The following is a 14,670-nucleotide window of genomic DNA, read 5'->3' on the forward strand; positions in this document are numbered from 1 at the left end:
CCTGGGGCCTAAACTCTGGGCCTGGGCGCTGTCCCTCAGCTCTTCAACTCAAGGCTAGCACTCTACCACTTGAGCCACAGCGCCACTTCCAGCTTTTTCCTTTTTGCTTATGTGGTGCTGAGGAATCGAACCCGGAGCCTCATGCATGCAAGGCAAGCGCTGTACCACTGAGCCACCTTCCCAGCCCTTTCTTAGCATTTTTAAGCTCAGAGTTCCACTTCTGGTTTTTTGGCAGTGAATTGGAGATAAAGAGTCTCATAGACTTTTCTGCCATGGCTGGCTTCAAACCTCAATCCTCAGCTCTGAGCAGCTTGAATAGTCATATAGATATGAGTCATCACTGCCCAGCTGCTTTTGTTTTTTTAAATAACAGGGTCTGCTATGTAACCCAAGCTGGCCTCAAACTTATGATCCTCCAGCCTCAGCCTCCCAAGTGCTGAAATTACAGATGTGTGGCACCACATCCAGGCCTTATGTCTTTTCTACTGCTGTTTTCCCTACCACAGTGCCCAGCAAATAAGGAGCTTAGAAAGTTGAGCCCATGCTGTTTTGGAAACAGCATAGGGGTTTAAGTCCTGAGGTGTCCGGTTGTGCTAGGCACTAGATGCATGTGAACACGGTGGAGGTTACAATTTTGGGCAGCTTTGAGATTGACTCCTTTTTCCCCTAATGCTCGGAGATTTCCAATCCAATGGGGATCCATGGCCCAAACTCAGGCTCAGGTTCTGGAAGAATCTGTTTTTGTGGACCCAACATTTGGATTTTACAACCTATATCCCTAGGCTTAGCAATCTAGCCCAAGATTTCAGACACTGTCCTGCACAAAGTACTTAATCCAGTGTACTTAATCCGAAGTACTTAATCTGTTATACTGGTCCACACTGCTCAAGGACACATACAACCTGTGACTCCCCATCTCACAAGGTTTTCCCACACGCTCGTCCAAGAGCTCTGCCCTCTTCTCCCCCAAACCAGAAGCTCTGTTCATACACTAGTTCGTTTGGCTTAGAGAGCCTCAAACTCCCTCAACCCAATAGCTCTGCCCACACCCACTCTCCCGTCTTTAGAAGCTGTCCACCCACATAAAGGCCCTCAGGCCCGCCCACACGCGACTGTCAGCCCGGAAACCCCGCCCACAAACCATGAAGCGCTCTCCAAGCCCAGAAGCCTCCTTCCAGAAGGGGTCTCCGAGGTCCGGGCGGTCTCCTCCCCGCCTCCTCGGTGGAAACCCGCACACCTTCAAAAAGTTCGCCCCCGCACAGCGCCACGAGTTCCCCCAGCCCCACCCCTAGCGCGAGGCCACGCCCACCGGAGCCCCGCCCCCAGCCCCAGCCCGCACCGGAGGGTCCTCACCCGAGCCCAGGCCCCCCCCCAGCCCTCAGCCTTCCGGAACCCCTTCCCGCCGACCCAGGGTCCGCTCCCACGACTGAGGCTCCCCGCACACACCCCGCAAAACCACAGAGGGGGCGGGGTCCCGCCTGCGCCCGCATCCCCTCCCCCTCCCTCAGGTCCGCGTGGAGCGGCAATTAACAGTTCGGCCGCCTCGACCCCCGCGCCTATGGGTTTCCGGGCCGAGCCGGAGCCGCTCTCCTCACCCATCTCCTTCCCCAGCGCTCTCCCGCTTCGCCGCCGCAGCTCCTGCGGGCAATATGTCGGAGGCGACGGCGGCCGGGAGAGGACTAACCGCCGCAGCCTGGTCCCAGGGTAGCAGCTGCGCGCTCCCGCCTCGCCGCGAAATTTGCATACAAGGCGGGATAGTAGTCGGGAGCGCGCTTCTTAAAGGGGACACCGGATAAAGGCGGTGACTGCGACTGCGCCCTCTTTGTCTCGAGGCCTCTCAGACCTCTTCGCGTCTACTGCCTTGGGAGGCAGGCGTTTTCCACCTGCTGTTCCCCTGTGTGCCTTCCCTTCCTCCGGCCTCTCTTTAGGCTCGAGGGAGAGGCCGGAACCGTCCCCTCCGTGGCTGCTGGAGATGAACATCCAGCCACAGGTGTGTAAAACTTAAGAGCGTCCCCAATTGGCCTTTCATGTCTCTCCCTTGGATTCTCGCTCATCCCAGCTCTTTCTTTGGTTCTGCATCCAATCTCTAATTTAGTCTTGCTGTTCTAAGCATTTATCAGACTTGAACCATTGTCGCTTTGAAAAGCTTTGTTCAGATCTCGAGTTGTGATTTCTGAACTTTGCAATCCTGTTTCTTGGGCCAAAGGCATATTTCCCCTTACAAGTCTTGGTGTGGATTGTGGAACTGCTTTTTGTTGTTATTGTTTTTGGCGGTACTGAGGTTTAAACTCAGGGCTTCCCTTACCAGTGGGACACGCCTCCAGCCCTGATTCTTGCTCATTATTTTTTTTTGGGGGGGTGGGTCTGGTCGTGAGGCCTGAACTCTGGGCCTGGGCGCTGTCCCTCAGCAATTCAGCTCAAGGCTAGTGCTCTACCACTTGAGCCATAGCACCACTTCTTTTTTTTTCCTGCTTATGTGGTGCTGGGGAATCGAACCCAGGGCCTCATGCATGCAAGGCAAGCACTCTACCACCGAGCCACCTTCCCAGCCCTCTTGCTCATTATTTTTGAGATACTCTGTTCCTGCCCAGTCAACACTTCAAGATCCACCTATATTAACCTCCTAGAATCATAGGCCCATACCATTACCTTCTCTTAGTTGACAGGGAGTCTTGGGAACTTTGTTTTTTGGCTGGGAACCTTAATTCCAGGAATCTTGGCCAGGATTATATGGTTATGGGTATGTGCCATCAGCCCTGGGAACTACTTTTCTTTGTTGTTATTGGTCATGGGGGCTGAACTCTGGGCCTGGGCACTGTCTCAGCTCTTCAGCTTAAGGCTAGCACCCTACCACTTGAACCACAGTGTCACTTCCAAATTTTTTCTGCGTGGGCTGGGAAGGTGGCTCAGTGGAAGAGCGCTTGCCTTGAATGCCTGTGGCCCTGGGTTCAATTCCTCAGCACCACATAAGCAAAAAGAAAAAAGCCAGAAGTGGCGCTGTGGCTCAAGTAGTAGAGCGCTAGCCTTGAGCTGAAGAGCTGAGGGACAGCGCCCAGGCCCAGAGTTCAGGCCGCACAACCGGACCCAAAAAAAAAAAATTTTTTTTTTTCTGCGTATGTGGTGCTGAGGAATCCAACCCAGGGCCTCATGCATGTGAGGCAAGCACTCTACCACTGAGCCAACTTCAAAGCCCGGGAACTACTTTAATCAACATTTGCCATTACTGTTAGGCTTAGTAAGCATTCTCTGGTGGTGATAGCTCACACTTGTAATACTATCTACTCAGGAGGCTGATATATGAAGATCAGGGTTCAAAGCCAGCCTGAGCAGGAAAATCTGTGAGTCACAGCTCCACATCTGGTGCTTGTGTTTTTGGTTGGTCATGGGGCTTGAACTCTGGGCCTGGGCACTGCCCCTCAGCTCTTCAGCTCAAGGCTAGCGGTCTACCACTTGAGCCACAGTACTACCTCCGGCTTTTTCTGCTTATGTGGTGCTGAGGAATCGAACCCAGGGCCTCATGCACTCTACCACTGAGCCACCTTCCCAGCCCTCTGTGAGATTCTTGTTGTTTTTTGTTTTTGTCGGTCATGGGGCTTGAACTCTGGGCCTGGGCACTGTCCCTCAGCTCTTCAGCTCAAGGCTAGAGCTCTACCATTTAAGCTACAGCACCACTTCCTCTGTGAGATTCTTATCTCCACTTAACCAGCAAAAAAACCCAAAAGTAGCTGGGTGCTGATGGCTCATGCCTCTAATCCTAACTACTCTGGAGGCTGAGATTTAAGGTTCATGGTTCAAAGCCAGCCTGTGCAGGAAAGTCCGTGAGACTGTTATCTCCAATAAACCACCAGAAAACCAGAAGATGGCGCTGTGGCTCAAGTGGTAGAGTGCTCAACTTGAGCTGAAGAGCTGAGGGACAGAGCCCAGGCCCAGAGATCAAGCCCCCTGACCAACCAAAAAAACAAAACAAAAAGGGGCTGGGAAGGTGGCTCAGTGGTAGAGTGCTTGCCTTGCATGCATGAGGCCCTGGGTTTGATTCCTCAGCACCACATAAGCAGAAAAGGCCAGGAGTTGTGGCTCAAGTGGTAGAGTGCTAGCCTTGAGCTGAAGAGCTGAGGGACAGCACCTAGGCCCAGAGTTCAGGCCCCCCAACCAACAAAAAATAACTAAAGAAATAACAGGGAGGGCTGGGGATGTAGCTTAGTGGTAGATTGCTTGCCTAGCATGCATGAAGCCCTGGGTTCGATTCCTCAGTACCACATAATCAGAAAAAAAATGCAAGTAGGGCTATGGCTCAAGTGGTTGAGTGCTAGCCTTGAGCAAAAGAAGCTCAGAGACAGTGCCCAAGCCCTGAGTTCAAGCCCTAGGACTGGCAAAAGAAAAAAGAAAAATAACAAAAAGCTAAGAACCAAGGGCTTACACCTATACTCTAAGCTACTCAGGAGCCTGAGATCCAGCCCCAGCAGAAAAGTCTGAGACTCCATCTCCAAAACAGCCAGCAAAAAGCTGGATTGGAGGTGTGATTCAAGTAGCAAAGGGCCAGGGCAGTGAAAAGGTGCAAAGCCCTGAGTTCCTCCCTGGCAAACTGCAAGTTTAAGGCTAGTCTGGGTTACCTGCACATTTAGGAAAAATTATTTTGGGTCCGGTTGTGGGGTCTGAACTCTGGGCCTGGGCACTGCCCCTCAGCTCTTCAGCTCAAGGCTAGCGCTCTACCACTTGAGCCACCACCTTCCCAGCCCTTAGGAAAAATTATTAACAAGGTCTGTATAGCTTAGGTGGAGCAGACATGAAGAGTAGAACTGAAGAGATGGCTCATATAGGATTGTATGGCTTTTGCTGTTAATAAGATGAGCCACAGAAGGGTTTGAATTATCTTCCTCACCTCCAGCCTTCTGTTGGTGTTTGAATCTAGGATCTGATGCATGCTAAACAAATGCTTTACCACTGAATCTTCCACATTGGTGAGCACTCAGCTGCTTTGTGACCTTTAAGCTCTCACTTCCCTTCTTGGAACCTTCATTTCCTGAGTTACTTGCTCTTTATTGGCTTTTTCAGGAGTCTGAATTTTAGAGGAAATTCCGCTAGTTCTAGATCAATCCTGCTGGGAGTTGAGATTTCTTCCTTGGCCATGATACTCTGGGGCCCAAAGCTAGTAAATCTGTCCTGTAGATAATCAACATGGATTATGTAGACCCCTAGTGGTAGCCAGTGGTTCTGAAACCACAGGTTAAAAACAGTGTGGCTGTGAATATGGCTTAGTGGTAAAGTACATGCATAAAGCCCTGAGTTCGATTCCTCAGTACCACATACACAGAAAAAGCTGGAAGTGGTACTGTGGCTCAAAGCCTTGAGCAAAAGAAGCTTAGGGATAGTGCCCAGGCTGTGAATTTGAGCTCCAGGACTGGCCAAATAAATAAATAAAACCATACACAATGTATTTTAGTTTTTTGGGGGGGAGGGGAGGAGCAAGTTCTGTGTAACTGAGGGTGGCCTCTAACTTGCAAATCTGCCTTTGCTTCCTGAGTGTTGGATTATAGGCTGCCTTTGAACCATGATACTCTGGATCTCAGTCTCCTAAATTACTGGTATTACAGGTGTGAGCCACTGGCATCCATTATCAATATTTAAGTGTGATTATTAAGAGCACCCTCTCTGCCAGGTGCTGGTGGCTCATGCCTGTGACTCTAGCTACTCGGAAGGCTAAAATCTAAGAATCAAAGCCAGCTTAGGCAGGAAAGTCTGTGAGACTCTTATCCCCAATTAACCATTCAAAAACCAGAAGTAGAGCTGTGGCTTAAAGTGGTAGAGTGCTAGCTAGCCTTGAGTCAAAGAGCTCAACACCCAGAGTGCAAGCCCCACAACCAACAAGGAAAAGATGAAAAGCACTCTCTGGAGCCAAATTTATATGGAAATCAAATCTTAGTCTGAGTAATTAATGACTGCATGAATGACTTTAGGAAGTTACCTAACCTCTGTGCCTATTTCCTCATTGAGGAAAGTATCAATATGTGTACTGAGATTATGGTGAGGATCAAGTTAGTCAACTGTGTGATGGTCTTAAGCTACTGTGTGTGTGGTTATGTGTGCGCACACCAATACTAAGGCTTGAATTTCAGGCCCTTTCACTCATATTTCACTTTTTCACTCAAGGCTGGTGCTTTGCCACCTGAGTCACACCACCTTCTGACTTTTTGCTAACTGGACATAAGAGTCTTAATAGATTTTTCTTCCAGGCTGGCTCTGATTCTTAGATCTCAGCCTAATGAGTTGCTAGGATTACAGGTGTGACCTCACCAACATCTGGCTTTTGCTATTATTAAAAGATCTATCACAAAGTACAAAGTAAACAAATGTGAATTTATCATGGGAGGTTCTGAAGAAATGTCACCTGGCTTTTGTCACTTTTTGCTTTCTCATGCACCCAAGAATCTTTTTTCTTTTTTTTCAGTCATGGGGCCTGAACGCTGGGCCTTGGCACTGTCCTTCAGCTCTTCAGCTCAAGGCTAGTACTCTACCACTTGAGCCAGTGACACTTCTGGCTTTTTCTGCTTATGTGGTGCTGGGGAATCAAACCCAGGGCTTCATGCTTGCAAAGCAAGCACACTACCACTGAGTCACCTTCCAAGCCTCTTCCCCCCTTCCCCCCACCCTCCCGACTCCCAGTCCTGGTCCTTGAACTCAGGCCTGGGCTCTGATCTTGAGTCTCTCTATGCTCAAGGCTAGAACTCTACCACCTGAGTCACAGTGCCCCTTCCAGCTTTTTCTGTCTATGTGGTACTGAAGAATCAAACCCAGAGCTTCATACATGCTAGGCAAGCATTCTACCACTGAGCCACATTCCCAGCTCAAGAATCTTTTTTTTTTTTTTTTTGCCAGTCCTGGGGCTTGAACTCAAAGCCTGGGCACTGTCCCTGAGCTTCATTTTGCTCAAGGCTAGCACTGAGCCACATTCCCAGCCCAGCTCAAGAATCTTGTATTGTTGCTGTTTTTCTGGTTGGTCCTGGGACTGAGCCACAGTGCCACTTCCAGCTTTCTGAGTGGTTTATTGGAGATAAAGAGTCCCACAGACTTTCCTGCCTGAGCTGGCTTTGAACCATGATCCTCAGATCTCAGCTCCTGGAGTAGCTAGGATTTATGAGCCACCGGTGCCCGGCTGCACTTGTTTTTTAGTTTCTATAGGTGATGTACTTGGGAGTAGGGAGGTAAGGAAGCTAGACAGAACAGCATAATTGGAGGTCCAGAAGTAGGTTATATTCCAGCATAGTGAGTTCATTTCACTTGAGAATAAATGAAATAGGACCAGGTGAGATCACCCAGGGGATCCTGAATGCTATAAAGGAATTTGGATTCCTCATCTTTGTCTATTTCATCTGGAGTAGGACAATTCGTACTCATTCTCAAGACTGCTGATAGAAGAGTATACAGCAGAGGTACACTACCTGGGAAGTTGCCTGCCAGATTAGAAGACAATTCTTTTCCTTGGTATAAGACAAGCCCTCCCATCTCAGAATGGCCTCAAATTTGTCTCACATTTGGTTATCCTCCTGTAGTGCATGCCAAGACCACCAGAGTGCCCCATACAAAGAAACTGGAGGTGCTAAAGAAAGGGAAATTGAGCTGAGCATTACTGATCAGATGTAGAATTCTGGACTTTACCGACTGTTCAATGGTGGGGGGTGGAAGGGACACATCTAATGTCTACTCTCTGACCCCCCTTTTCCTTCTTAAACCCATACCAAGAATGGGGCAGGGCATGTTACACAACCTGAAGCTTGACAGCGATACAGATGTATGGTCTCTAGAACAGAAGTAGGCAGGGAGTATGGGTTTCTACATGTTGAGCCAAAGACCCAATTCTGCTAATATACACTAGGCCCAATTGCTTTGGTCACTTTGTGCCAGGCTAAGTAGACTAGCTAGAATTGAAACCCTTAGGAGCTGGGACTTTGGTGGCAGGGGAAAATAAGGGCATGTCATAGCTGTCTTTGAAGGTGGTATCGCCCTGGGTCTTTAGCCTCTATCTAGGCATATCACAAAGAGCAATGTGGCCTATTAGCTTCTCTAGTCATAGTTTACTAGCTATGATTTCACAGGATTTTTACAGTATTTGTCTTTTCTACTTACCTGTATTGATATAGATTTATTGCCTATGTTAAAATATGTACAACTAGTGAGTAAATTTAATAATTTAACCTGAGCATAACTTTCACAATTTATACAAGAGCAAAACTGAGTCTGGAAGTCATAAGTTAGCAGAGTGGCCCAAAGAAAGGGAAAGAAAATAGGCAGGAAAACAGCCCTTCAGAGCTGTAGGCACTGGCTCTAGGGCTAGTCAGCCTTCAAACTCCCACCCCAGTCCCCTGAGAACTTATCACCCTGGCAACAGCCAGAGAAAAGCCCTATTGAAATATTTATGGCTGAAAACACTCCAGAGGATCAGGGAAGGCTGATGTCATGTCTCAGCTTGCAGGATGACATGCAGAGCAGTTGAGTGGATGGGCCAAGCCTACTAAGTCAGAGCTGTCATAGGAAGATCCCTAGGGCTAAGTGGTAATGGGGAGAGGGGAGAGGCTATGTGATGGGTGGCACAGCTATTAAGATGCAGACTGGAGTAAGAGGGACATGTGTTGAGCAGTACTGTCTAGCTTCTGTGCCAGGCTTTTCAAACATGTTTCATTTGCTGCTAAGATCCCATTTAGTGTAGAAGGATTCTTGTCCGTTTCATGGAGTAAACAGGCACTAAAAAATACACAATTGACAAGCTGGGATTTGAGTCCAGAATTGTTTGTCTTCTGGCCTAAGCTTTCCTATATATTTTTTGAGGACCTTCATTTACTTTGGGGGTTACCTATCTTCACAAGACCCTAACTAGACCCTCAGAAAAGGACCCAAGTCGTGTGCCTCCATTTATCTGTAGCTGGAATGCTATCTGGTTATCTCCTCTTGCCTACTGAGTTAGGGGGTCTGGCTAAAAAGTGAGTTAAGACGCCAAAGAAATGCAGCCTCTGTAGCAAGCAAGTTCTGGATCAGGCCTCTGACGTAGACAAATGTATTTTCCTGGGACATTCCCAGTTTTACACTGAAAGTTCACACCCCAGGGAGTCTCAAAAGAAACTATGCAGCCCATGATGGCCTCCAACTAGAGACCCTCCTAACTACACCTTACTAGCACTGGGATTACCAGTGTACATCATCAGGCATGGTTTGACAATACTTTTTCTATCCCAAGGCAAATTATCCTCGAGCCTGTTTTCTTATCTATGAAACTAATGGGATCAAATGAAACAGTATCTATAGATGCTTGATACTACTTGGTACATACTGAGCAATCACTAAATTATTAGCTATTAATACCCAACAATGATGACAAAAGCAGGCTGAGCTTAAATAACCAATGTAAATCAACTGATTTCAAGGTTCCTTTCCATTACACTTCTGTTCCTACTTAAAAAAAAAAAAGTTTAAAACAGACTTCCCTTCCTCTCTAAGTCAAATCCTCCAATCCTTGGTTAAGACCAATAACCAGAAGGTATTAGAAAAAATTGAGTACTGTTAGGAAGCTCAGTATATACCTCCTAGGCAGGCCATAGGAAACCAGAAGCCTATCAAGACCTGACTTTCTAATCCTCAAGAGAAAAGGTTAGGACAAACGCTAGCCCAGTACAGCTACAGGAAAAGGCAAAGTAGGAACTGGATGGGGGCTTTGGCTCTCTCCCAAAGTTGACAGAAGCTACCATATTAGGACCATTCACCCATTCACAACCAAATCTTTATTTAGCTCCTTGGGCAAGGGTAGATACTTATGGAGGAATATAGTACAGAGATGAAGTGGGAAAAACTACTCCAAGTGTTTTCTGGACAATTAATCAACAATGAGAAAAATAGGCTTAATGGTTAAATAACCACCCCCCAAAATGAACCTTCTCACTTGGCTTTCCTTATTAGCGGGTTAAAAGAGGGGTGACTGAGAGCCCTCTGGAAGTGTTCAAGGGTTCCCAGGCTAATGCTCTCAACACAGGCTTAGCAGGGAGCAACAGGTGGTGGTGGCAGGTGTTTGAGTCAGGGGAATCAGGATGACTAGGAATGACACATAAGGCAGTCTAGTGTATTCTGATTTAGAGAGCCATGTTTGGGATACTGTTAGATACTTTTTTTTTTTTTTTTGGTCCGGTAGTGGGACCTGAACTCTGGGCCTGAGTACTGTCCCTCAGCTCTTCAGCTCAAGGATAGCGCTCTACCACTTGAGCCACAGCGCCACTTCCGGCTTTTTTTCTTTTTGCTTATGTGGTGCTGAGGAATCGAACCCAGGGCCTCATGCATGCAAGGCAAGCGCTCTACCACTGAGCCACCTTCCCAGCCCCCTGTTAGACACTTTTAACTGTTTTTTTTTGTTTGTTTGTTTGAACTCAGGGCCTAGACGCTGTCCCTGAGCCTCTTTGTGCTCCAGGCTAGTGCTCTACCTCAGAACTACTTCCATTTTTTTTTCTGAGTAGCTTATTGGAGGTAAGAGACTCACAGTTTTCTGCCTGGCAGGCTTCAAACTTCAATCCTCAGATCTCAGCCTCCTGAGTAGCTAGGGTTAGGTGTGAGCCACCAGCACCAGGCTCCTTTAACTCTTTATTAGTTTTGAGCAGGACTGAATCCCTGAGGATTCCATGCTGGGCCTAAAAACTTATTACAGGATAATCCTGGTGGACTTTCAGTGGGTAAACCCGACAGATCAAGAGGTGGGGCCAAACACAACTGTTGATCTCCTCTCCTGGCTTTCTCTGTGCAAAGCAAATGCCCTCAGGCCCGCCTTTGTACAGCAGGTAGTTCTCCTGGTTCCTGGCATCCTCTGACAGCTGCAAAGACATAAAGTGGAAAATTAAGAACATGAAGCTTCTTATAGAGTAAGTGGTAGTGGAGGAGGAGGAGGAGGAGCTTCCCAGCTTTCCTTCTGGTCAGGTTCCTCCCATATAATCGTCCTATTCCACTGCACAAATCTTGTTTTGTCAAGTACAAAGACTTCTAGGTATATTTCTAGTTTAGAAAACAAACAAACAAAAATCACACCTGGCTTTGCTGTTAGCCAAGTAATGAAAATGAGTGAAAGCCGGGCGCTGGTGGCTCACGCCTGTAATCCTAGCTACTCAGGAGGCTGAGATCTGAGGATCCGCAGTTCAAAGCCAGCCCGGGCAGGAAAAACCGTGAGACTCCTATCTCCAATAAACCACCAGAAAACCGGAAGTGGCGCTGTAGCTCAAGTGGTAGAGCGCTCGCCTTGAGCTGGAGAGCTGAGGGACAGCGCCGAGGACCAGAGTTCAAGCCCCACGACCGAAAAAAAAAAAAAAAAAAAAGAAAATGAGTAAAAATGAGTCTTCCTTGGCCATACCAGAGCTGAGTGACCTGGGAAGAAATTAACTAAACCTCTGGCCCTAAGCTATACACTTTTTTTTGTTTTTTTTTTGGTCTGGTCGTGGGCCCTGAACTCTGGGCCTGGGCACTGTCCCTGAGCTCTTCAGCACAAGGCTAGTGCTCTACCACTTGAGCGACCGTGTCACTTCCAGCTTTTTTCCCCGATTATGTGGTACTGAAGAATCAAACCCAGGGTCTCATACATGCAAGGCAAGCACTCTACCACTGAGCTACTTTCCCAGCCCACATTTTTTTTGAGTGTTGGTCCTGTGACTTGTACTCAGGGTCTGGACACTTGATATACCTGAGCATTTTTGCTCAAGGCTAGTGCTTTACCACTTGAGCCACAGCTCCAGCTTTTTGTTGGTAAATTGGAGCTAAGAGTTTTACAGACTGCCTGTCTGGGTTGGTTTCAAACCATAATACTCAGATCTCAGCTTCCTAAGTAGCTAGGATTACAGGTGTGAGTCAGCTGGTACAACTTTTTAAAGTTTCAGCTCCTGGCTGCAACTTACATTTTTTTTTTTTGTTTTGTTTTTGGGTCCAGTTGTGGGGCCTGAATTCTGGGCCTGGGTGCTGTCCCTCAGCTTTTCAGTTCAAGGCTAGCGCTCTACCACTTGAGCCACAGCGCCACTTCCGGCTTTGTTTTTTTTGCTTATGTGGTGTTGGAGAATCGAACCCATGGCCTCATGCATGCAAAGCAAGCGCTCTACCACTGAGCCACCTTCCCACCCGCAACTTACATTTTTAATATAATCATACTCTCCCACATCCCAATCACTGAATTATTTTCTTCTCTTAACAGCTTTCAAATGCTTTTATTTCTCTTATTTCCAGGCATAGTACCTGATTATTACTACTACTACTATTATTATTATTGTGTGTGTGTGTATGTATGTGTGCAAATCAAACCCTGGACCTTGCACATACTATGCAAGCACTCTACCACTGAGGTACATCCTCAGTACACCCACCATTTTTTTAAAAAAGTGCTGGAAGGCAAAACAAACAGGCGAAGAATTATAGAAGAGATGACTAATCAAGAAGTACTGGACATATAAATGGTCATTTTAAATTGTTTACACCCTTGTACAACCATTTGAAGACTAAAATAGTGCTGAGGACTAAACTTAAGAGATCCACTGAATTATACTACCAGCCCAACTACAAGCCTTTCTCGTTTCTTGCCTGGACTAACAAGGTTTCCTAACAGTTTTCCATTACCATTCTCCATTTATCAGTTTTTTGTTTCGTTTTTGTTGGCCTACTGCACTGACTTGCTTGCTTAGCTGGCATTCTACCACTTCAGCAAAGCCTCCAAGCTTGGCTTTTTGCTGGTTTTGAGATGGGATCTTTTTGTCGTGGGGCTTGAACTCTGGGCCTCTTCAGCTCAAGGCAGCACTCTACCATGAGCCATTTACTGTTTTCTGGTGATTAACTGGAGATAAAGAGTTTCATGGACTTTCCTCCCCGGACTGGCTTTGAACTGTGATCCTCAGAGCTCAGCCTACTGAGTAGCTAGGATTACAGGCATGAACCACTGATGACTAGCTAAAGTCTTCCTTTTTGTCAACATGTACTGTGGCCTTACTATTTATGCTTCCTGCATAGCTGGGATGACAGGTTTGTACCATCACATACAGCTTTTATTAGTTGAGATAGGGTCTTGTGAGATCCCTGACTTCCAAATAGCTAGAATCACAGGTATGAGCCACACTGTGTCTAGGTTGATCCTAAATTCTTCTATGTTGAACATGTCTTCCACATACCATAGTGTTTAAGGAAAGACTGTCTGAGAGACAAGCCAGGCTCTCCAAGCTGACAAAAAAAGCAGCCAATTCTGGAATCTTAATGTAAATTAAGATCAGAACTCATACCCAAATTTCTGGCCTTATGTCCTATTTGATTATCTTGGGCTGATGGTCTGCCTGTGCTTTACAGTCTAGGAACAATACAAGGTTTCCACGAACTCTCCAGTCTGTCTTGAAGCAACAAAATTCTTTGTATCTAAGGAGACAACAAGCTTGAAATCTCTCCCTGCCCCCACATATGAGATTCAGCCAAAGACAATCACCAAAACACAGGTTGGGAATGAGGACACTCAATGCTGAGTAGCTATTGCATCTCTGGTCCAGAAATGTTGAGACCAAAGCGCAGCAACATAGCTGTGAAAATTTAAGTCCTGTTAAATATGCATTTATAGGACTTCACTATGTAGTCCTGGACAGCCTTGAACTTGTGATCCTCCTACCTTGGCCTCCAGAATGCTGGCATTTAGGCATATATCAACATGCCACGCCTTTCTCCTTCCTTTTAGAAACAGTACATTTAGAACATATTCTGAGCTTCTGACAACCGCATAGAAAACTCCAATATGGCAGTTACAAAACTGATTCAAAACATCAGTACACGTTTCTACTTGTCATTTGCAAACAAAAAGGTTTAATCTGCTGAGTTTACTTTCCTTTTGTGCCTGGGACATCAATCAGGCCACAATGGGTCTATGCTGCAATGCCTAAAACCATAGGTGTTTGCTCCTAAGGAGCCTAGAAGTCCTATTTTCTAGGCAGGAAACATGACAACAGCAGCAGCAGCAGTGTACTTCCTTCCCTCCCCACAATAGCTGCTATCTCAGGCAGCTGTTTTCAGCATGTCTGTTCAATTCTATTAAATATTCATCAGGTATGCATTAGCTTTAAACATGCAATGATTATTAATCTAGAAAGCAGGTGGTACATGTGGGTCCAGAAAAAAAAGGAGGTCGCTGAATGATCCAATTTGTGTGTATGCATTGTGTGCTGGTTCTGGGGCCTGAGTGCTGTCCCTGAGTTTTTTTTTGCTTGAGACTAGCACTCTTACCACATGAACCATAGCTCTACTTTCAGCTTTTGGAGAGCAATTGGAGATGAAGAGTCTCACAGAAAAAAATAAAAAAAGTCTCACAGACTTTCCTGCCCAGGTGATACTCAGACCTCAGCCTTCTGAGTAGCTAGGATTATAGTCAAGTGCCATGGGTGCCAGGCAGAGCCAAGTCTTTTAGCTTCAGGAAATCTGGAAACCAAGCCAGGAGCATTCATTCTATATATCAAAGATGAGAATAAGTTTCTGTGTAAGCTAATTTTTTAGCTATTTAGTTTAAGACCAAGAGGCAGCGAAGTAGATACAGAAAAGACTTTGTGGTCAAAACTCCAGCTTTCTGACCCTATGACCTTCTTAGGCGGTACACAGTTTTCTACTCTACATACTAGAGCTAATCCTTACTTCACAGGGTTATGA

General features: G+C 46.6%; 1 protein-coding gene across 1 annotated transcript in view; it reads right to left on the bottom strand.

Moving 5' to 3' along the window:
• Tmem39b (transmembrane protein 39B) overlaps positions 1 to 1,740 on the bottom strand; it is a 27,511-nt gene extending 25,771 nt beyond the window's left edge. The window contains exon 1 of the mRNA XM_013020481.1: positions 1,596 to 1,740. Coding sequence (XP_012875935.1) covers positions 1,596 to 1,599 — 4 coding nt within the window. The 5' untranslated portion in view covers positions 1,600 to 1,740. The remainder of the gene's footprint in view (positions 1 to 1,595) is intronic.
• Between the last annotated feature and the right edge of the window lie 12,930 nt (positions 1,741 to 14,670).

Source organism: Dipodomys ordii, unplaced genomic scaffold (genome assembly GCF_000151885.1).
Source record: "Dipodomys ordii isolate 6190 unplaced genomic scaffold, Dord_2.0 Scaffold51, whole genome shotgun sequence".
In the NCBI taxonomy this organism is placed as follows: domain Eukaryota; kingdom Metazoa; phylum Chordata; class Mammalia; order Rodentia; family Heteromyidae; genus Dipodomys; species Dipodomys ordii.